The 23,453-nt window shown below is 43.0% G+C and overlaps 2 protein-coding genes across 2 annotated transcripts in view; one reads left to right on the top strand and one right to left on the bottom strand.

Annotated features, from left to right (window-relative positions):
* On the bottom strand, positions 1-13,413 carry DNTTIP1 (deoxynucleotidyltransferase terminal interacting protein 1). The gene is made up of 13 exons (XM_072112028.1): positions 13,133-13,413; positions 11,282-11,352; positions 11,084-11,180; positions 9,006-9,104; positions 8,859-8,927; positions 6,481-6,531; positions 6,342-6,403; positions 5,148-5,190; positions 3,271-3,329; positions 3,127-3,187; positions 2,252-2,323; positions 1,433-1,488; positions 1-174 (listed from the first exon to the last, which is right to left on the bottom strand). The coding sequence occupies exons 1-13, from the start codon at positions 13,214-13,216 to the stop codon at positions 66-68; spliced, it is 933 nt and encodes a 310-aa protein (XP_071968129.1). The 5' UTR covers positions 13,217-13,413; the 3' UTR covers positions 1-65.
* LOC140064796 (whey acidic protein-like) overlaps positions 12,508-23,453 on the top strand; it is a 22,206-nt gene continuing 11,260 nt past the window's right edge. The window contains exon 1 of the mRNA XM_072112031.1: positions 12,508-12,585. The gene's annotated coding sequence lies outside the window, so the exon portion shown is untranslated. The remainder of the gene's footprint in view (positions 12,586-23,453) is intronic.

Consider the following 23,453-nt stretch of genomic DNA (forward strand, 5'->3'; position numbering starts at 1 on the left):
TCTGGTTCCACAGTGGTCATTGTGTTTTATTATACATTTTATATCATGCATCATCATACAGACGACTACTCCTGCTCCGTCCTCACATACTCCATGTATTTCCTCATCTTGTCAATCATCCCTGGAGGGGCCGTAAACGCCTTCAGCTCATCCAACCGCAGCTCCTTGCTGTCTCTGCAACATATCGGGTACAAACCAAGTGTCAAAGATATAAAAAACAAAAAAAACAAAAAACACATACAGAATAGAAAGTAACATCGTCACATTCTCTGCCAATAGTGTACTCCATTCCCCATGATATGAAAATGTGGTACGTTCTGTCCCCACTGTCATTCTTCATGTAAAAATGTAAAGAAGTTGTCCACTACAGCAAATAATTAATATGGTTTGTGTTACACGATTTTCTAATATACTTTCTGTAGCAATTCCTCATGGTTTCCAAGATCTCTGCTTGTTGCCTGCTTGCTGTCATGTGACAGGAAGCTTTTTCATGTACTTCCTGTAGATACACACGTCTCCATGGTCATGTGATGTCACACAGGTGCATGGATGATTATAACATACAGTGTAATCAGAGCTGTGTGATAGTAACGAGCCATACACCTGTGTGACATCACATGGCCACGGACCACTGTTTATCTACAGGAAGTAAACATAGAGGTTTTCGATAGCATGACAGTAAGCAGAGAGCTAGGAAAACGTGAGGAATTCATACATAAAGTATATTGGACAATGCAATAACTTTTCATTATGCAAACAATATTAATCATTTGCTGTAATATGCTTAAAGTCGACAACCCCTTTAAATTACTGGGTGTTACTATACTCGGTGTCAAAGGGTCATGTCGCTATAGTGTGAGCACTGACCAGACACTGTAAGGCTGCATTCACACGACTGTTGGGAAACGTATATACGGCCGCAAGCTTGCGTATATTTGTCCCCCATAGGCCGGCACTGGGCGCACGGAGCGGGACGGTGCAGCACACGTGCGACACTGTACCGCTCCGTAAACGTGGAAAAGATAGAACATGTCAGTATCATCTTCAGTATTTCCAAGCAGAATTACAGAGTTATGACGCAGCAATGTGATGATCATTCATGATATTATGAGGCATGTAAGGATTTACTGAAATACACCTGTCAGGAAACAGTAGGGCTCCTCTGGAAGCACCAGGGAGGGCTACAAACCCCTCATAGGACAGGAATAGAAATCGGAACCTTTAGGTTACATGCACACAGCCAAGTGCATTGCCCAGGCCGGATCACAACTGGGTGCAGAAGAGGTGGAAGTGGGGGAGCGCTCCTCACTGGTCGTGTGAATGTAGCCTCACAGATTGTAAATTTTACATATAAACTGATGGTTCAAGGGCAGTACTTTTCCTTTTTTTTTGTTATTCTTACATAAGGGCCTATAAACGGTTGTTCCTATACCTGTAATCATCTGAAGTTGACAATTCAAGGATATCTTCTTCCAGAAGGAGATATACCTACAAGATAAAAAAAAACACATAAGTGGTGGCGCTCATATCTGGATGACATGTACCTATATATTACGGGGGAGTCACAGTATGTGGAAGGGTGGACATGCGTGCACAGCTCTCTCCATTCACTTCTATGGGACTTGCCAGAATAGTGAAGCCTCCTGCTCCGTAATCCTTGCACATTCTTTATCGGTGCAGCAAATTCACTGAAATTTTTCCATTCACTGCATCAACGAGACAAATGTGGGTCCCTGAGGCATATACTGTGGATATCCTATAGAATAACTACTTTTTAAGGTAGTCAGCAGAATCAGGCTGCCCTACCCAGGAGGCAGAATGAAATAACCTCTGGCTGCCCCTCTTGAGGGCAAATGTCATCTGGGTGGCTCCTCTATAACAATTTTCCCCACCAGATTTGACCTCATTAACCTACCAGCCCCCTCAAGTAGGGTATAAAAAGCCCTTTCTAGAATTCCCTCTAAATTTTCCCTGTTTACCTATAAAAATATCTAACAGATGCTGAAACATAACCTGGGGGGCAGAAAACAATGGAAACTTGTGTCCAGATATACCAGTGAGTGCATTGGAGGCAGGGCGCTGCTGTCCACCAGCAGGATAGAGGACAGTAAGCAGGACACTGAGCGGCTGGTACATTTCCATTATACTGTTCTGATAAGGGACCCTGAATGGGTGTGGGATCGCTCGGTATGCAGGTAAGTGTTTGCTGCTCAGGGTTGGTTCCTGTATAATGTAAACCTCAGTAACGCACCATCTTCCCGCCGGTGGCTCTCATGTGTTGCTTTTCCGTCAACCATTGCTTGTCCTGTGGATCGACTGCATACTGCAATGGAAGAAGACAATTCTTTTATCTATAAAGCCAATTACCAAAAACCTGTTCATTCAGTACTGAGACCGATTTAAGTTAAGTGAAGTGGTTTTTACTGGTACAAAAGTAGTCAGTAAATTGGCAACAAAATTCCTCTGCAAAATAAGCCAACTCAGGGCGAATTCACACTAACGCGTGCCTGCCGTACCGTAGCATGGCGGGCACACGTCGGCACAAGGGAATGTCCTATCTTTTCCCCGGGTACAGAACAGTGCCACCTGTGTGCTGCACTGTACTGCTCCGTACGCCCATTGTTGGCCAATGGGGGACGTAAACGACTTATATACGGCGGCCGTATATATGCCCCCCCATCGGCCTTGTGAATGTAGCCTTTAATAATAATTAAAAAAAAAAAAGACACCGACAGGCAAGTCATTAAAAAATATGGAACTACTTATATCCTGCATCCCCCATATTTCCATTCCCTGTGGGGATGTCAGGTGATAAGCTACCTCCAATCCCTGCCCTTAGTGTTATACTGTTAGAACCAGTGATTGGCTACAGTGGTCATGTGTCATTTACAAACACTGGCAGGGAGTGATGGGAATGCCGAGGGAAATCCCCCATTATTCTAACCTCCCATCTGCCGTTGGCTCATTGCTTATCAAATTTCAACAACCACTTTAAAAGTCAAGGCTCAATTTTACCATTTTGTATTTCCCACTGTAGCTACAAGAAAAAAAATAAAAATTTGCTGTCCCGGTAGAGGGAGCTAAGAGAACATGGATCTACATTGCCACCGTTCACATCTAACCTACCTTAAATAGCTCTGGGTGTTTCAGATATATCCGTCCCCTGGTCCCTCCCATTCCTAAAGCCCTAGGAGACATAAAGAGAAGCGGTTATGCATCGCACATGAATATATGTATACATGTAATAATCTAACAGTCCGCTCCTCTTACTTATTAGCCCGCGATCCCAGCACAAACTTGGTTGTCTCATTCAGTCTGGCAGGATCCCACTGGAATATAGAAGCAGAAGAACTTTACATTTCTTGCTTTTATTAGGAATATCATAGACTGCCTTTTCCCCAATATATGAATATATATGATATACAAATATCTTAATCAAGAATATAATATTAAATTGGCCTATATAAGGGACTCAGTCACTAGTTTTTGCACCATTAAAACTAACAACCCCCTGAGAGAAGGGATAAAATGTCCTTTCTACCTTTCCCTTATGTTAAAACGCACCCGTTTACCTATAACAAAACAACAATCCCTCCAAATGCAAAAAGTCACTTTTAGAGGGAGCTTCAATTTCAAGTGCTCGATGGCAAATAGTACCATGATTTTGGTGTAATTTTTAATAATAGAATCTTATCATTCAATACACATCAGAATCATGTCACTAGGAGCTACAGAACCAGAGATATAGGTAGTTGGAGAAATAGGGAGGAATTTATCATACAGCGACACTCATGCACCAGTGTATGATGGTGGGTAAGCCCACATTTCTACAGCTCATCACAAAGATGCACAATACATGATGCATTATGTAATATGAGATCAGTATTATTACACCCATCTATTCTGCCAGTGCTCAGGTCTCTCTGCTCCAGTACACAGGTGACACTACAAGTTTACATACACTATATAAAAAGACACATTTCCTATTTTAGGTCAATTATGTGAGAGAGTGAGAAATTTAAAGGCATTTTTACTAGAAGTTTCCATAAATTTTGCAAACATTTGGTACCATTGCCCTTAAACTGTATGACTCAGGTTTATCTTTATCTTCCTGGCTGATGTCTGGAGATGTTGCTTCAGTATTATCTCATAGTGTTCTTTTCTCATGATGCATCTATTTTGAGTAGTGCACAAGACCCTCCACAAATGCTGCCCCCTGTGGGTCACAGTATGGATGGTGTTCTCAGGCTTGCAGGCTTCTCCGTTTTTTCCTCCAAAATGTAATGATGGTGATTATGGCCAAACAGTTCGATTTTAGTTTCCTCAGACCACAGGACAAGTTTCCAAAAATGAAGGTCTCTGTTCCTGTGTATTTATAAAAATTAACCTGGCGTTTTTAATGTTTCTTTTGGAGTAAATGGCTTTTTCCTGGCAGAGTGCCTTTTCAGCCCATGTCAGTACAGGACTTGTTTCACTGTGGGTAGTGACACACTTTTACCAGCTTCAACAGCATCTTCATAAGGTCATTGGCTTTTGTTCTTGGGTTGAGATGCAAATTTTGGACCATAGCATGTTAATCTCAAGAACTCGTCTCCTTCCTGTGCTTTATAATGGCCGGACATAACCGTCTTTATTGTACTTGTGTATAATTGTTTGTACAATTATTATGAACAAGACACCTTCAGGCTTCTGGAAATTGCACCCAAGAATGAACTAGCCTTGTGCAAGTCCACAATTCTCTTCCTGATATCTCGGCTGATTTCCTGAGACTTTCTCATGATGTTACACAAGAATCAGTTTGTTTCAGGTGTGCCTTCAAATACATCCACAGGTGTGTCTATGATTAACTAAGATTAGAGGAGCTTCCAAAGACACATCATCATAAGGACTGTCCCTAACTGTTTAGTAATCTTACTGTATGTAAACTTTGCAGAAAGTAATAAAAATGCTTAAATTATCACTTTCTCTCATTGTTCTGGCATTTGGCAAATATAAATAATTTTTGAAATGCTAACGGACCTAAAACGAAAAAGATGTATTCTGACTTCATGTCAGGTAGTGAGAAAGCCATGCATAGGGTATCTATATGTAAACTTCTGGTTTCGATTGTACACATCTCTAGGTGTTCCCCATACACAGTATTGTACCTTTGGCCCCTCACGTCTTATAGGTTCAGACTTGATTCTTAACCTGAAAAATAAACAGAGCAAACACTTTGATCAGTACACAGACTGCTAATAGTCCACGGCCCTGCATCTCCTTTCACAAGGGAGCACATATGTCTAAATCGCTGGCTCTCAGCGAGCCAGCAGAAATACAGGGTTCTGTAAGTTCCCTGTAAGTGACCAATGTAAATTGAGTGCTGGCGTAGAGGTTCGGCTTCTTCTCTGGGTTGAATCGACTGGGGGCAGAGGATACATGGGGCATGTGCGTCTACCAACACTCAGCAGGTGAACGTGCACACGCATATACTGAACACCAGGTGGCACCATCCTATGAAAGTGAATGCTACAGCTTTTTACGTTTTAAAAGGAGCGGTACCAAATTTGATTGTCATCCCATAGACAGGGAGCCCTTTAATGGAAAACAGTGTTCAGTCAGGACAAGTTCTGAAGCTTGGCTCACCTTTCCCTGGCTATCCATACAAATTATTCAGAAAAAATATTTTACTGTGATTTCTATATTTTTCCCCTGAAAGTAGTAACATACATGGAGAAGACCCCATGGAGGAGCTGTGCCTGTCCTCTGCGTCTAGATGGCTGGGGGTGGGATTATTACCGTATATACTAGAGTATAAACCGACCCGAGTATAAGCTGAGACCCCTAATTTTTCCATCAAAAACTGGGAAAACCTATTGACTCGGGTATAAGCCGAGGATGGGAAATGCATTGGTCACAGACCCCCCCCCCCCCCAGTATGTAGCCAGCCTGCCCCCAGTAGTATACAGCACTGCCCCCAGTAGTATACAGCCTCCCCGGCATAAAAAAATAAAAAAAATAAACTTATATACTCACCGTCTTCTGTCTTCTCTAACTTCGTGCTGGGCGCCGCCATTGTTCTCCCCCGGACGACGCTTAGTATGACGCGCCGCTGCTGACGTCATACTAGCCGCTGCCTGGGAGAGAAACATGGCAGCGCCCAGCACGAAGTTAGAGAAGACAGAAGACTGCCGCGGAAGCCCCGCAAGGACATCGGGGGAGCAGCGCTGCACGTCTGGGCCACCAGAGGGTGAGTATATAAGTTTATTATTTTTTAAATATTTTTTATGACTGTATACTGTACATTTTTTGTGCTGAAAAACTCGGCTTATACACGAGTTTATACGGGTAGTTATACTCACGATGTAAATCCTGCAGAACTCCGCTCATGTAAGGAGCTCGGTCCCGGAGGCCGCCCCTTCCTCTGTAAGAAGAAGACAGCTTAGACCTTCCTCTTTATCACGACATCTCATAGAAGTGACCGTTCAAGTTGTTTATTACCTTTTTGGGCACTGGACTCCTCCATGTCTCATCTTCCGCTATCCTTGTTCTCTGATGAGCAAAATAGAATAAAGAAATATGAATGAAAGGGTCAGTACAACGTCTCATCGGCAGCGCAAGGACCCATCAGTGATCCAACCAGTCTCTAGGAGTAGCTAGCACTATACCTATGAAAGAACAAGGCTAATAAGGGGCCATATGGTTAACGCTTTAGTGCATCACACTCTACATGTACGGTGCAGCGTTCAGGGAATTATTGCTCTGCTGCCTCTGTGTTACATCCATATGAGTGTTCACAAGGTTCAGTAAAAGGACAATGTCAGTCATCGAAGAATACAGGGGATACATTTTGAAACTTCATGTAAGGACCACAAAGAGGACAGAAATCGAGTGGTAGATATTAAAGGAAATCTACCACCAGGATGATTGTATACCAAGCACACTGATATACTGGTGTGTGCCCCCTAGTATCCACTTGTATTTAAGCTTCTTTTGCCCTTATTTTTAATAATATAGGCTTTTAAAAACTTATGCAAATTAAACCTATGGAACCCCTCAGACGTTTTTTTGTAAAAAACAGGGTTTAAGAGCAGATCCTGTGCCAGGGAGCAAACACCAGCATGTAAGTGTGCTTGGTTTACAAGCCTTGATCCTGGTGGTAGATGTCCTTTAATTTTTACCATATATCATGTACACTGCCCTTTTTCTTTGGAAAGAAGATGTGATAGGTCATCCCATTTTCGGCATTTGTGTTTTATCTAAAGAAAAAACACTATGGGCCATATTTATCTTTCTGCTTGTGACAGAAATGACCCACAGGATAAAAGATTATCTGATCAGTGATGGTCTTACTGTTGGGATACGGACTGATCGGAGGATGTCCCAGCCGCACTGTTCAGATTTATAACTTCAAAACTTGGAGAATCCCCTTTAAGATCAACTCTGGACTAACTGTAAAGGGGTTTTCCCACAAAGCAAAGTTAGGCCCTATCCACGGGATAAGGCCTAACTTGCTGACCAGTGGGAGTCCAAGAGCTGAGTCCCCGCAGATCGCGAGAACGAGGGATCCGTCGGACCCCTCGCGGCTCCTCAGACTAATGGAGCAGACTGCAGTGCATGACCGTACTGCTCCATTAATCTCTATGGAGCTGATGGAGATTGGTGAGCGGAACTTTCGGCAATTTCTGTCAGCTCCATAGAGATTAATGGAGCAGAATGGTCATGCGCGGCCATCTGCTCCATTAGTCTGATGGAGCACTGAGACCCCCACTGATCAGCAAGTTAGGCCCTATCCTGTGGATATCAAGATATTTTAAAGTCAATTTGCCTCATTCATCAGAAACACTTAACCCTAAAACTGTTCTTGTTGCCCAAAGCTCAGCTTCTGAAAAATAAAATCTGAGCTGTGACACAGTGGGGCAGATTTACTTACCCGGCCCATTCGCGATCCAGCGGCGCGTTCTCTGCACAGGATTCGGGTCCGGAAGGGATTTATGAAGGTAGTTCCTCCGCCGTCCACCAGGTGGCGCTGCTGCGCTGAAAAGCATCTGAACGCGCCGGAATACACCAGCTCGGACCAAGTGAAGGTAAGCGCTTCCCAAGCGACACTTTTTCGGTTTTTAAATGCTGTGGTTTTTCCGAATACGTCGGGTTTTCGTTCGTCCATGCCCCCCGATTTCCGTCGCGCGCATGCCGGCGCCGATGCGCCACAATCCGATCGCGTGCGCCACAATCCCGGGGCAATTCAGGTACAATCGGCGCAAATCGGAAATATTCGGGTAACACATCGGGAAAACGCGAATCGGGCCCTTAGTAAATGACCCCCAGTGTGTCACCCAGCACATGTCACCTGCACCCAAGCCATGTGTGACCACCCTTACTGATCCAATTAACAAGTATGAATGATACAAAGAATAAGAGAGCAGGTGCGGAGCCTATGTGCCCTCTGGGTACACGTGCTGGGTAGAGCGCCCAATTTCCAGGCTGTTCCGATGTCTATCTCTTCATTCATAAGATACAGAAGCCACAAACACTGTCTGTATTCTTTGGATAGTGCTATATACTTGTATGTCTGCATCTTCACATTTACCTCAAGTGCTCCGGATCACAATGAAGTAATGTTCTCAGTGCCGCTGAGCTACATGGCCAAGTTTCTAGTAAAAGTGTCCCCACTACTAGGAGCAGTGAAGGATAACACTGGCACATAAATAGTCCACTATATTTCTGAGGAAAGCCCCCTTAACGTCAGGATAAGTCAGTCAATCGCTGAGCGCTCCATATACATACACTGGACTCATAAACCACGTGTCTGTTGTGGCTTTTCTGCTGTTATGTCTAAAAGGAGCATGGACCTGTAGCTGGGAACACTCCCCCCTTACCTTCACAAAATTGCCTTCCAACACAGGCTTCCCCACAGGTTTTTCTCGGTCTGCAAAGAGCGCCTTAGCCTGCATAGAGAAATAGGACAGTAATTAGTAAGCGTGTTAAACAGCCCAGGTAAGGGCAAGACTAACACTAAGTAGTACCTGATCCAGACAACTGCGACAGGTCTCTCGGATCAGCTGCTCTGGGTCCACTTGATCACCGACATTTTCCCTCACATTGATGGCAGCTCTCTGAAAAAACTAAAAGAAGACGACTATATTGTGGCCAATGTGTAACACATAATATACTGTGCACTCTCACTTGGTGGTGCATTTGTATTAGCCGCTCATCAGACACCAAGTATTTCATTAGTTAAAAACATCACAGAGGAAGGTTTTCTAATCAAGATGGCAGATGTGTCCTAGTCATATATTATATGGTCAGCTGTATATTATATGGTCAGCTGGGCGCTGCCAGACACCTAGGTACTTAAGCAGCTGATCTTATCTGCCATCAGGGACGAGAAGGGGGGTTATTCCATTAACCAATAGAAGAACGGTGACATATTATTTTTATGGTATGCAGAATACCGTTTATACTCGAGTATAAGCCGCGACCCCTAATTTTAAAACAAAAAACTGGTCACAGCCCCCCATTATATAGCCTGCCAGCCCACTCTAGTGTACAGCCAGCCCCCTGTAGTATATAGCCAACCCCTCTAATATATAGCCTGCCTGGCCCTATGGTATATAGCCTGCCAGGCCCTATAGTATATACAGGCGGGCTGGTGTCTGTATACTACAGTGGGCTTGCTGGATATATATTAGAGCCCCTATAGTATATAGCCTGCCAGGTCCTATAGTATATAGCCTTCCAGCCCCTATAGTATATACAGGGGTCTGGTGGCTGTATACTTCAGTGGGCTTGCTGGCTATATATTAGAGCCCCTATAGTATAAGGCCTGCCAGACCCCTGTAGTATACAGCCAGCCAGACCCCTGTAGCAAAAAAAAACACCCAAAAAAAAAAAAAAAAAACACACTGTACTCACCTTTCCGATGCCCTCCGTAGGTCCCCTTCTTGCTCCAGTGCCGGGTCTTCGCGCTCGGCTGGCACATACAATGACGTCAGCCACATGCCGACATCATGGTTTGTGAGCCTCGCAAGTGGTCCTGCTGAGAAGACCCAAAGATTTGCTGGGAGAAATTGGGTATCAAACTTTGTGGAGCTTTTCATCATTTAATCCATGGTGAGTGTTTAATGTAACTGTCCAAAAAAATTCCACCTCCTTTTTGTTTTTACCCATGTAAAACACCTTAAGGATTAACAAACTTCATAAAGTTGGTTTTTCATGTGTTGAGGTATGTAGTTTCTATAATATTCATATGAAACCATAGCAACATAAAGCAGACATTCAGGACATGTTAGTTATGAAGTTATTTGAGTGCTTTAACTATATAAAGTTTTCAACTAATTTGAAGTACTATGTGGCATTACAGAACAATTTCAAAATCCCCTGGATACGTTCAAGTGTTATAACCACTTATAATGACAAAGGGCAGATTTAAAAGTGGTAGTTTTTACACACAGATACATGGCACCAGCTCAGGGTGAGCTGGTGCCGGAGCATATTTTCATCAGTAGAATAAAGCCAGTATCACTAATCAGTAACATTTATATTGGCGCACTGCACTAGGGCACGGCGCACCATGCGCACGCCCGTGCGTGCGCCGGATTCTGAAGTGCTGGAGAGCCGGTGACGTCACCAAGCTCTCCGGCATACTCGCGCCTGCACAACTTTGCACGGGGAAACAGGCCGTGCTAAATTGCGCAGGCGCAAGTGTGCCAGAGAGCTCGGTGACGTCACCGGCTCTCCATCACTTCAGAATCCGGCGCATGCATGGGCGCTTATGGTGCGCCGTGCCCTAGTGCGGTGCGCCAAGATAAATGTTAATATAACTTATAAATCTTTGATACTGGCTTTATTCTACTAATTAAAAGATGTTCCGGCACCAGCTCACCCTGAGCTGGTGCCATGTATCTGTGTGTAAAAACTACCACTTTTAAGTGGTAGGTTTCCTTTAAGGTTAAGGGTAAATTCCATACAATTTTTTTTTTTTTTTTTTTTTTTTTTAATTTCTACTGACAACTCTATCAAGAACACCATCTTATGGCATATGGTCATGTGTTTTTCCCTGTGATAAACCACAGGTGCTCAGGATACCACAAATAAACTTTACCTTCATATATTTATCAAAAACACCTTGAATTTCCTCATTGATGCTCGGCTGCAGGACTGCACGCAGGAGATCCATGGAGACATTGGGATCAGTGAAACTGAAAATCAAATAGAACACATGAACTATACAGAAAATCCCAACACATACAGAAACGAAACATGGAATAGAACTATAACAAGGGACCCATCAGTATCTTACCTAACTGCAACGTGAGCGCGGCGCCCCCTACGCTGCACTTGCCTATGCTTGATCATAATATTCCATGGATTCTGAAAAAAAGTCAAATGAAAAACAATGAGGGATTATTTTGTGCAACACTAACTCAGAATATAATTATATCCAGGTATCCTATCCAAGTATCTAGGTACTTTTTAGAGTTCATCAAAATTTTCATGTTTTGATATTAGGTATGAATATGAATCTGTAAATTACATGAGAATCTTCTGCATTGACAGACCATATCCTGGTATCAGAGGCGTAACTACAGCAGTAGCAGCCATAGCAGCTGCTATGGGGCATGCAGTGTCAGGGGGCCCTGGCATCCGGCCCAACACACTAAAGACTGGAGCATGTGTACCTTTATATACATATTACCCTGCACATTGTACAGCATAATATGTATATAACACTGCACAACTTCCACAGTTCCCACCTGTACTGTTTGACAGCAGCTCAGATAAGAAATGTTGGGGAATGGAGAGGGAACAGCAGCACAACAGGACTGGAATCTCTCATCTCTACTTCCTGCAATCTACTATGTACACTCTGTATGTGTATATGTGATGTGTATATTCTCTATATAAAAGAACTGTATGTATATAAGTATGCAAATGTGTGGGTATATATCCATGTGTGTGATTGTAACTTACATGTGCGAGTATACAAATAGGTATATTTATAGGTAAAGGGAGCCCCATACAGAAGTCGAATATGGGGCCCTGTCTCTCTAGTTACGCCCCTTCCTGTTATAGACACATATTCCATATTCACATGCATAAGTGTCCAAGCACTAGGACTCTGTATTGGACGGGGGCAGGTGCACATGCTCGGCTTACCCTTCATTCACCTCTAAAGGATATCTATAGCTGGAAATTCTATAGAATGGGGTGCAAGTCGAAAATCTGTACCCGCTATCCATTTCTTATTGGATTCTTCAGGATTACTTCATTCCCTTGATCTATTGACCGATGAAAGCCCCAACGACTAGTAACATATAATTTCACCGGCAACGGGGGAAATAACTTAAAAGACTGGAAGGACCAGAGCTATGCAGGATACAGAGTGTTTTTTTAATCCATATTATATTATGTAAAACCCGTCAGTTATTTCTTCTGGAAAACGATTAAATAAATTGACAACTGGGTGTTACAATTCCTCTCGTCAAAGTGGTGTCTCGTTACAGAGTCTGATATTGCCTACACAGATTGGATAGTAGTACCAGTGTGTTTGGGGGCCCCTCTAGCATGTGGTAACACCGAGCTGTCAATGTCAGGAGTCAGCAGGTAGGATTGTATCCATCAAAAGAATGCCTGTCGATATATGCCTATAAATTGTTCAATAAATTTTCATGTAGGACTTTCTTTCACAGATCTGAGCACAGCATGAGCCCTGACCTGATCTTTTAGAACCGTACATGCGGATGAACCACAGATTTACATTACATACATGAATAATGCAGTCAGAATCCACTGATCAGCCCGATTTTTTTTTTTTTTTTTTTTATCTATATCCGATATATAGATTGTGAGTAGGACCCCCAAACACTGAGCCCAGCCACTACGCAACCCCTCATACTGCTATAGTTGGTTTCTTATGGAGGATCCACGGTTCCTATGTAAGCAATTAAAGGGACATGGATCACCCTTTTAAAGGGGTACATATGACCTGTTCACAGGATTGGGGATCCCATGTACCCCATGTGAATAGTAGGTCTCCCACCACCTCCCATAGACACTGATGATAACCATGTGTGCGGCCACTTACCATCAGATACCTTACATGCAACCTTTAGACAAGGTAGGTAGATACAGCAGGCGGCCTCATACTCACCGGGGATCCCCTGTCTCCGGGGTCTCCATCCTCCTCGCCCCCGCTCTGGCCTCTCACCTCCGAATCGTTACTCGTCCCCATCATTGATTATAGTCTCAATCCCGGACATCAAAACACCGGCGCGATGACGTCATCCGGACGCGACCTCCTCCCGTAACCACGGGAACCTCCGTGAGCTTCCTCTACAAGTCCTATCACAGTGCCCCCACTCCGGGTGTCCCTAATAAACATATCCTTAATCTACAGCTCTATCTATTCTACATTGTCAGACAGACAAGGAATTGCTCATTCCAGTAGTAACCAATCAGGTTTCGGCTCTCTGTGCCGAAAGGGTAGATGGAAAATAAGAGCAGGAATCTGATTTGTTGTTATGGTCTTTTTATGTGTATGGGTTTTTTTTATTTTTCCATTCACACACAGCAGATTCTGTTCTAGTAAAATAAAAAAATAAATATATTTTGTAACGCCATTACATTCCACAGCGCTGTACAGTTATATGGCACATATACAGAAATTACAGAATAATAGGTTGTCATGTAATGAGGGACCTGCTTGAAAGAACTGACGGCCTCTTTCAAGCAGGTTGCTCTTTCAGATTTTAGTTCTCTTCAGTTTTTTAGCCCAAAAAAAAATGCAGTGTATGAATTTGCTTCTAGAGTTGGACAACATTATATACAAAAGGAATATTTAAAGGGGATGTCCAGGAATTGGTTGAATTAAGCCAACTTATTAAGGGGTATTTACTAAGTGTCCTATGTGTCTTTTCTGGAGCCGAAATCGTTTCTCGTTTCTTATGTGCTTTCTCACGTTATTTATTTTTATCGCTCAATTTTGAATCCGGATACTTTTCCTGCAATCCTAGTTTCACCAACACTTTTTCTGGTGCATAATAACACCAAACAAAAGCAAATCTACCAACTTCTAAAACCTTTCATGAATATGTTTTGTCAAATCATACCACTCATTCGTTCATCTTATGGTGTGCGCCAAATACATAAAGGCTGTACAGGGCCAGCACGAGGCTTCATTAGGCACCGATCCAAAGAATTAAGTAGTCATTTGGGGCGCACAGTGAATGCCGTAAAATCCAAGCCCACAAGAATACCACCATTTCTCCACCATTTTCACTGCATTTGGAATTTTTTCCTGCTTCCCAGTACATGGCATGGAATATTAAATATAGTCACTAGGAAGTGCAGTTTACATGGAAAAATAAAAAAGTTATACATTTTTGAAGGTGGAGAGTAAAAAAACAGAAACAAAAACTAAAAAGGGCCTCGGCGGGAAGGGGTTAACTAAAGGTTTTAGACTAGTTTTGGTCAGTGGGGCTTATCCTCTCTAAAAGGGCGGACTCTGTGCCAAAGGAAGTGCGTAGCTGGGCAAATGCCAGGGCCCAGAGCTGCTGGGGTGCCCACATAAGGCTGTACATAAGGAAACCATGGGTTGAGGGGGCTATATTTAACCCCTTCCCGCCGCAGCCCTTTTTCGTTTTTGCGTTTTCATTTTTCCCTCCCCACATTCAAAAATCTGTAGCTTTTTTATTTTTCCATGTACAGAGCTGTGTGAAGGCTTATTTTCTGCGTAACAAATTACACTTCAAAATGGTAGTATTTAATATTCCATGCCGTGTACTGGGAAGCGGGAAAAAAATTCCAAATGTAGTGAAATTGGTAAAAAAAATGCATTTGTGCCGTATTCTTGTGGGCTTGGATTTTACGGATTTCACTGTGCACCCCAAATGACATGTCTACTTTATTCTTTGGGTCGGTACGATTACGGGGATAACAAATTTATATAGGTTTTATAATGTTTTCATACATTTAAAAAAATTAAAACCTCCTGTACAAAAATTTGGGGGGGGATTTTGCCATCTTTTGGCGCCAATAACTTTTTTATACTTTGGTGTATGGAGCTGTGGGTGGTGCCGTTTTTTGTGGATTTTGATGACGTTTACAATGTTATCATTTTTAGGACTGTACGACCTTTTGATCACTTTATAGAATTTTTTATTATTTTTAAATGTCAAAAAAGTGCCATTTTCGACTTTAGGCGCGATTTTCCGTTACGGGGTTAAACGCAGTGAAAAACCGTTATCATATTTTGATAGATCGGACATTTTCAGATGCGGCGATACCTAATGTGTTTATGATTTTTACTGTATATTTATATCAGTTCTAGGGAAAGGGGGGTGATTTGAATTTTTAGGTCTTTTTATTATAATTTTTTATTTTTTTTTTATTTTTACTATTTTGCAGACTCCCTAGGGTACTTTAACCCTAAGGTGTCTGTACGATCCTATCATATACTGCCATACTAGAGTCGGCCCGCAAGCCCTCTCCATGCACTCTGTACTATTACGTCACATGTCGGTAAGGGGTTAATGAATCCATAGGGGGCAAGGGGTGCTTTATATAGAGTAACCATGAGAGGGTTTTATATAAAATAACCATGAGGGGGCTGTATATAAAATAACCTAAGGGGGTTGTATATAAAAAAAAACCTAAGGGGGCTGTATATAAAACAACCATGAGGGGGCTGTATATAAAACAACCATGAGGGGGCTGTATATAAAATAACCCTGAGGGGCTGTATATAAAATAACCCTGAGGGGCTGTATATAAAATAAACATAAGGGGGGGTGAATATAAAATAACCATGAGGGGGCTGTATATAAAATAACCATGAGGGGGCTGTATATAAAATAACCATGAGGGGGCTGTATATAAAATAACCTAAGGGGGCTGTATATAAAATAACCATGAGGGGGCTGTGTATAAAATAACCTAAGGGGCTGTATATAAAATAACCATGAGGGGGCTGTATATAAAATAACCATGAGGGGGCTGTGTATAAAATAACCATGAGGGGGCTGTGTATAAAATAACCATGAGGGGGCTGTATATAAAATAACCATGAGGGGGCTGTGTATAAAATAACCTAAGGGGCTGTATATAAAATAACCATGAGGGGGCTGTGTATAAAATAACCTAAGGGGCTGTATATAAAATAACCATGAGGGGGCTGTATATAAAATAACCATGAGGGGGCTGTATATAAAATAACCATGAGGGGGCTGTATATAAAATAACCATAAGGGGGGCTGTATATAAAATAACCATGAGGGGGCTGTATATAAAATAACCATGAAGGGGCTGTTTGGGATGATAAACTAGGGAATATTTTAGGGAACAGGAGACTGTTTAAATTTCAGAGATCTGTCTAGTTCTACTCTGCACTAGTCTAAAGATGGACACATTAATACATCTCCTCCAATATTTATACTGCATTTACGTAAGCGCTATGTGAACGCAATATTAGCCTGCACACACACACACACTTTTCATTAGCATTGCATTTACGTTTTGTGAATATCACATTAGTGTAAACTTTGCTATGTGAATGCAATTTGAACATGTTTACACTGCATTAATGTTACCACATTACATAGCATTTATGTAAAAACAATATGGTAACACCACATATCAGTAGATAGTTGTATCCAAGGACAACTATCTAAGTAATTCTTGTGCATATCACACTGTTACTAATGGGGGACTACTGCTACTTTGGCCTGTGGGGTATACTCTGGCACAGGCCACTTTATACCCTGCGGTATAATCTGGGTTAGGTCACCTTTAGTCTGGGCTGGGAGTATACTCTGGTCTGTTACAGATATCTACCGCCACACATCAGAAGATTTTTTGCAGGATATCACATCTTGCAAAGAGCTGGGGCTAGGTGGTTTAATCCCAAAAGCTCTAATCCCCATTGTTTAGCCCCTGAGACACTGAAACGTGGACCGCATTGTCTACGTGGCTGCAGAGGTTGTGGTCTCTCTGTCTTCATCAGCACCCTGCAGCTATGATCACGGGTTATCGATGACATTGCACCACATCAGTGTTCCATGTAAATGAAGGTCATTTTATTAAAAAAACTATAATTTTAGTTTGTATGTTATTTTAGGTTCCACAATAAATGCATTAACTATTTACAATAAAATTATCATCAGATATGCATATATATTTTTTTAAATATACCGTACAGAAAGAGTTAAATGATACTAATGACTAATAATTTTTTTGTATGTTGCCCAAGGCTCTTTCATAATATGTAGAGCTATATCCATAGTTGGCAACTATCCAAAATTTGCCAAATTGGTCATAACCTCAGCTTGTTCCAGCCTAAGAATGCCCCAGGTAACAGTCCTGCCCCTAGGGTACCACTTGTGGATGGCAATTGCAGGAAACATCTAGACCAAGTAGAGGTTTTGTGGTTCAGTGTGGCGCCGCCTGCCTCTATCAGCCTCTGTAAACTGGATCAATGGGGCAGATTTCATTACTCGGTCCATTTGCGATCCTGCGGCGCGGTGGATTCGGGTCTGGCCGGGATTCATTAAGGCAGTTCCTCCGACGTCCACCAGGTGGCGCTGCTGCGCTGAAAAGCATCGGAACGCACACAAGTTCACCTGCCTATTCCTAGTGAAGGTAAGTGCAAGCTCCGCAACACTTTTTTTGTTTTAAATGCGGCGGTTTTTCCGAATCCGTCGGGTTTTTGTTCGGCCACGCCCCCGATTTCCGTCGCGTGCATGCCAGCGCCGATGCGCCACAATCCGATCACGTGCGCCAAAATCCCGGGGCAATTCAGGGGAAATCGCCGCAAATCGATAATATTCGGGTAACACGTCGGGAAACCGCGAATCGGGCCCTTAGTAAATGACCCCCAATGTGTCATATACCTGACTGAGCCATGTACAGCAAATGTTATATATATATATATCACTCTATTTGGGAAATTTGACCTTTCACATGAAGCTTCAATGTTATAATTCTGTAACACCTGCGTCTTATGCAATATCCTGCATTGCTAGGCCAACAATTTAGAATTTGCCTCCAGCTGCAGATGGACAGATATTGTTATCACAATGACCCTTCTGTGGTGGCGATGGTTTCATTAAATAAAAATAATTGGGCAATTGTTCCTGTCTGCCATGGTTTAGTAATCGCAGGGTGTGATTTTCACACCCTGATAGGATTCATTGTTTCATTAAAAAAATTCCATAAAACCAGCATGCAAACCTAAATGAACACAATGGAGCAGATTTATCAAGCTGTCTGAAAGTCAGAATATTTCTAGTTTTCCATGGCAACCAATAAAATTTTCAAATATTCATGAGCACTGGTAAAATGAAAGCTGAGCTGTGATTGGTTTCCATGGGCAACTAGAAATATTCTGACTTTCAGAAGGCTTGATAAATCTGCCAATATGATGATATTGAGAATATTCTAAGGCTGGGTTAAGGCTGGGTTAACATTAAGTTATTTGCCATACATGTTAGGAGGAACCGGACGTGTCCTTACAACGTATGGCACAGATGTATCCCACTGTATGCTTATACAGTGGGATACGCCGCCTGGGGACCCCGCTCCCCACTGAATGCAGCGGGAGGGGTGTACATTGGCGGCAGCCAGTTATTGGCTGCTGACGATAAACAGGGTGTTCCCCCAGTGATGTCACTGTCCTAATATGCACCTGATGTCTGAGGAAGGGGCCACGCACGAAACGTCACATGACACGCGAGACGGCGCTCTGCTCCATTAAGTAGCTGCATATGGTGTTTCAAACTCCGGCACCCCGCTGTCCACGAAACAGAATATTAAGCAACTATGGACATATGCACAGATGGGGTGAATATTGGTGAAATGTTGCCATGGAAAAAAACACCTGTGTGAGTTGTGCTGCAGTTTAAATATAACGCTATTTCTACGCATTTCCGCTTGGACTATCGTTTCATTGTATATATTGTGATTGCCAGCAGGTGTGGAAACCCAAAGAAGTTTGAGGAAATGGGGCTAGCCAAAGTATAAAAAGTTTTGGTTTATTGCCATGTTTGCGTCATCACACAATGTTCATGAGCAATGAACATAAGCATTTAACCATATACTAAGACAGAAGTACAATTAAGAATACATATTTACCATGTTGCATATGTTAATGGAAATACATGCTATCTGATCTATTACTTAACCCTTTCTTTGAAAATGTATCTAACTTCAGGATCCAATATATGGGGCACATTTACTTACCCGGCCAACGGAGTTCACCCGAAGTCCATTGTCCGACGATAATGCACTGTGGCGCGATTACCCGGTCCGCCGGAGTTCACCTTCTTGTTCCCGGTGTATGTTAGTGCATTGGTTGCTGGGGGGATAACATAAGAGTGGGGGTGCTGGTGACACGAGATGGAAAGATGCTCGATCAATAGTATGAGACGGTGGTGCCTGGGGGATAACATGAGGTGGGTGGTGCTGGGAGAATAACATAAGAGGGGTGCTGGGGGATAACATGAGGTGGGTGGTGCTGGGGGAATAACATAAAAGGGGTGCTGGGGGATAACATAAGAGGGGTGCTGGGGGATAACATGAGAGGAGGGTTGCTAGGAGGATAACATGAGGTGGGGATGCTGGGGGAATAACATGAGGGGGTGCTAGGGGGATAATATGGTGCTGGGGGGGATAACATGAGGGGGGTGCTGGAGGAATAACATGAGAGGGGGGTGCTGGGGAATAACATGAGAGGAGAGGTGGTGGGGGATAGCTTGAGGTGAAGGCTTCTGGAAATAACATGGGGTTCTTGTGGGGATAAAATGAGGTGGGGTGCTGGGGATTAACATGGGGGCTGCTGGGGAATAACATGGGGGCTGCTGGGGAATAACATGGGGGCTGCTGGGGGATGACACGTAGGCGGGGCTGGGGGATAACATGAGAGGAGGGGTGCTGTGGAATTACACAAGAGGAGGGGTGTTGGGGGATAACATAAGGTGAGAGGGATAACATTAGGTGGGGTGGTGCTGGGGAGATCATATGAGAGAAGGGTGCTGGAGGATAACATGTGAGGGGGGTGCTAGGGGATAACTTGAGGGGTGGGTGCTGGGGGGAAAGCATGAGGTAGGGTGGTGCCGGGGAGATCAAATGAAAGGGGGGTTCAGGGGAATAACATGAGAGGAGGCTGCTGGGGGGATAATATGAGAGGGGGTGCTAGGGGTATTATGTGAGGTAAGGGGGTGCTGGGGTGATAATATAAGGGGGCCTGAAAATGAGGGAGCCACAATGTGAGGAAGAGATGGTGTCTACATTAAGGAGGAAAATATACTGTGTGGGAGGTGCAAAAGGGGCAGGTAAAAGACGTGGATAAGGAGGAAAAGATTTTCAAAGCGTGCTACATGCGCCACTACTTTTGTCCCTTTTTTTGCCACTTCAAAAGTTGGGAGATATGTGAAACATCCCCCACCGGGGCCTAGCCTTTTCTTGGGGCCTGGAGGCAGGCGGGGCCCAGAATACTGGAGTGGCTGATGGTTGCGGCCTAGGGCGCTCTGATGTCATGGTGCTTGGTATGGGGACTGGAGGGCTGTCCTACAGCCTGGCAGGTCTCCAGCAGGTGGTGTGTGCAAGAAATATGGAGGGAGAGGCTTATGTACTGGTTCTCCCTGGGGCAATCCCTGAGTGTCCGTAAGATATGTCCCTGGGTGATGGATGGGGAGCCCATGGTGGTATAGCATTATCCAGGGAACAGACGGAGGCAATGTAGTGCAAAATAACTAACGGTTCATTATTAGAACAACTGCAGGCAAACGGCCAAAACAATCTCGGTACAGATTCCGGGTTACTGGAGATTCCGGGTTACTGGAGTGGTCATGGAGAGTGGTCCTCAGGGATTGGTTCACCAGCCTGGTAGCAGATGCAGCTCTTGTCCTGGGTTTAGTTGAGTGTTAGTGCTGAAGGTGCACAGTCTGTGACAGTCTGTGCTTTATAGTGAGAGCTGAGGCCTAGGAGGCAAGTAGTCAGAGCATGTGCTCAAAGATCTCTCTGGTAAGAGAGCTGGGTTCCAAGAGACCTAGCCCCTCCCTGTCCAGGGGTTTTGTCATCCTGGTCAGGTGGTGGCTTTCTCTCCAATCACACTGCAGTGTACATGGTGCAATACAGTTGGTAGACAGAATCACATCCACTTAACCCTTGCCTCTTTAGGCAAAATCTACAGCTGCTGATTACCTAATAAACCAGTGCTAGAACTTACTAGAAGGTTCAGGACACCCTCAGACAGCTCCTCACCTGGAGAGGGCGCTGTTCGCTACTACTCCTCTGCCCATGTATTGACAGGGGTGTTGCATATGTTCCAAGTGGTCTTATTGTACTACCAATGTTTTGTGTATGACAGTGTGTACAACTAGCTAGTGATACTACAAAAAACTCTTGAAACTGATCATGTTAGATATTCTAAATGAATCATTGATATATAGAGATGTAAAGGTTTTAGTAGATGTCATATATTTACAACATGATATATATTGATCCATTTGACTTCTTAGTGAAAAGTTGCAAATGTTTTACAACTAATTCTTAAGTATTTCCTAATCCAGAAGGGGACTGAAGTGATTGTGTGCTTAAATTTACAAATTTTTGAAAAGTGGCACCACATAAATCTGACTTCCACATCTGGACTCATTTGATAAATGGGGCGTAAGAAGGATAAAGTGAAAAGTGAAGTATGTTGGCAAATGTCACAAAAAAACAGACCAGAAAGGCACACAGTTTTGTCTAAATCGGCAATTGAGACAATTGTGAATAACTCCCAACACTCGGGATTGGCTGTGAAGGAGCAGGGGGTGTCGCTAAGCCAAGTGATGGGCATTTTCATATATTTGAAAAAATCACATGGAGTAGCTGCTTCCCAAGGGTGGGGGGGAACTGCTCCTTTCCAGCCCCTCCCGGTGGGCAACTGCCTAGTCACACAGCACATGCTAATGAAAGGTACAATATAACATATCTTTTTTTCTGTAAAACCAATTTTTAATACAAAAACACTTTGGCAGTGTATGCTCTGTGGGGACTGGGGGAGTGATAAAAATGGGTCTCCTGGTGACAGGTCCCCTTTAAGTACGAAGGTAATTTCCCCTCCGTGTTTTCTATGATAACTTTTTGCTCTCCTTGATGCTTGCCCCAATGCGGGAGGTCTAGCAGTTTCCATCCTTGAGGCCAGTAGTTTCTCGGATATCTGCAGTCTTTTAGTTGCTGGTCCTGCTTGAACACCTACTCAACTCATTGGACCAAATGTTTGTGGTCCTCGCTGTAACCTTTCTTTTCTAAACTTCTGCTACTAAATTTCTGCTTCTTTGTGTGACTTTGCTTCTGATTAGACTTTTCCTTCTTTGTATGTTCTTCTTGTGTGAACTTTGCCTTGAAAGTTTGACCTTGATCTTGACTTGTACAGTATCAAGTCACCATCTTCATCATTTAGTTCACTTGTAGAATATGGCCTAACTTTATTGTGTCTCAGTATTGGGGATTGTACTATTTTATAACTATTTTATATTCAATCATTTTATTGAAGTAAAAGAACTTTAAGTTACAAGTCGGGGATAAATAACAATAACACATACAAGTTACTGTCGTCATACATATTGGATACAATTACAACTATAAGTGCGTCCCCCCTTAGATTTTATCAGTTCAATATTGGAGGTGACCAGCTGTTAAAATCGCGGGCTTTAGCCTGGTCATATGTTGTGGGTCAACTGTGTTCTTTTTTATAACTATTTTATAACATTTTATAACATATTTTAAAGTTTATAACATATGAATTATCATATTTTTTGGCATAATTTACAACTGTAGCTAGACACTTTACATCAGTCAAGTGACGCTTGACTGACGTAAAGAAACCTGCGAAGAAACTGTGAGGCGAAACCCTGGGTCGGGCAGTGACTGGCGTCCTCGTGGATTTATAATATGCAGCCCTGAAGCGCGTTTCGGCTCAAATGAGACAAAACGCGCGTCGGGGCTGGAATCACCCAGGACACGTGAACCAATGTAACTAATATGGGTAAGAAAGTTCCGCTTTCTACTTGGGGCACATGTTATAGGACCTCATAGGCTCAGTGATATTGATCTTTGATTGCACACTGCACTTTGCTTTATACAATTTCCCAAGCTTGCTACCATGAACACTGCAAGGTTTCCACAGTGTCCAAATTGAGTGATTCCCTTGTCTGTGGATCACCATCTGTGGTTGTACATTTTTAATAGTTTTTGTATATGTATACTGAATAAAGATTTATTATACTACCTTAACTTATGTGGTCAGTGCTTTGTCCCACAGGTAGCAAACCCTCATATGGTTCTGTAAACTGAAAAATAAAAGATTTTTTAGCTTTTGTTGGGCAACGGGAAATGGAGAAATGAAATGGGTTTTCTTGGTTTATGAATTATATATATATGATATATATGATATAATACATAACATGTATTATAAGATATACATTTTAATG

Source organism: Engystomops pustulosus, chromosome 6 (genome assembly GCF_040894005.1).
Source record: "Engystomops pustulosus chromosome 6, aEngPut4.maternal, whole genome shotgun sequence".
In the NCBI taxonomy this organism is placed as follows: Eukaryota; Metazoa; Chordata; class Amphibia; order Anura; family Leptodactylidae; genus Engystomops; species Engystomops pustulosus.

Excerpts from the sequence above, each read along its gene's own strand:
- DNTTIP1 (XM_072112028.1), bottom strand. The coding sequence starts at position 13,216 with ATGATGGGGACGAGTAACGATTCGGAGGTGAGAGGCCAGAGCGGGGGC. Across the intron at positions 9,105-11,083 it reads TTTTTGATAAATATATGAAG|TTTTTTCAGAGAGCTGCCAT; the intron begins GTAAAGTTTATT and ends GTCTTCTTTTAG. Across the intron at positions 1,489-2,251 it reads GAGCCACCGGCGGGAAGATG|GTATATCTCCTTCTGGAAGA; the intron begins GTGCGTTACTGA and ends TTTATCTTGTAG.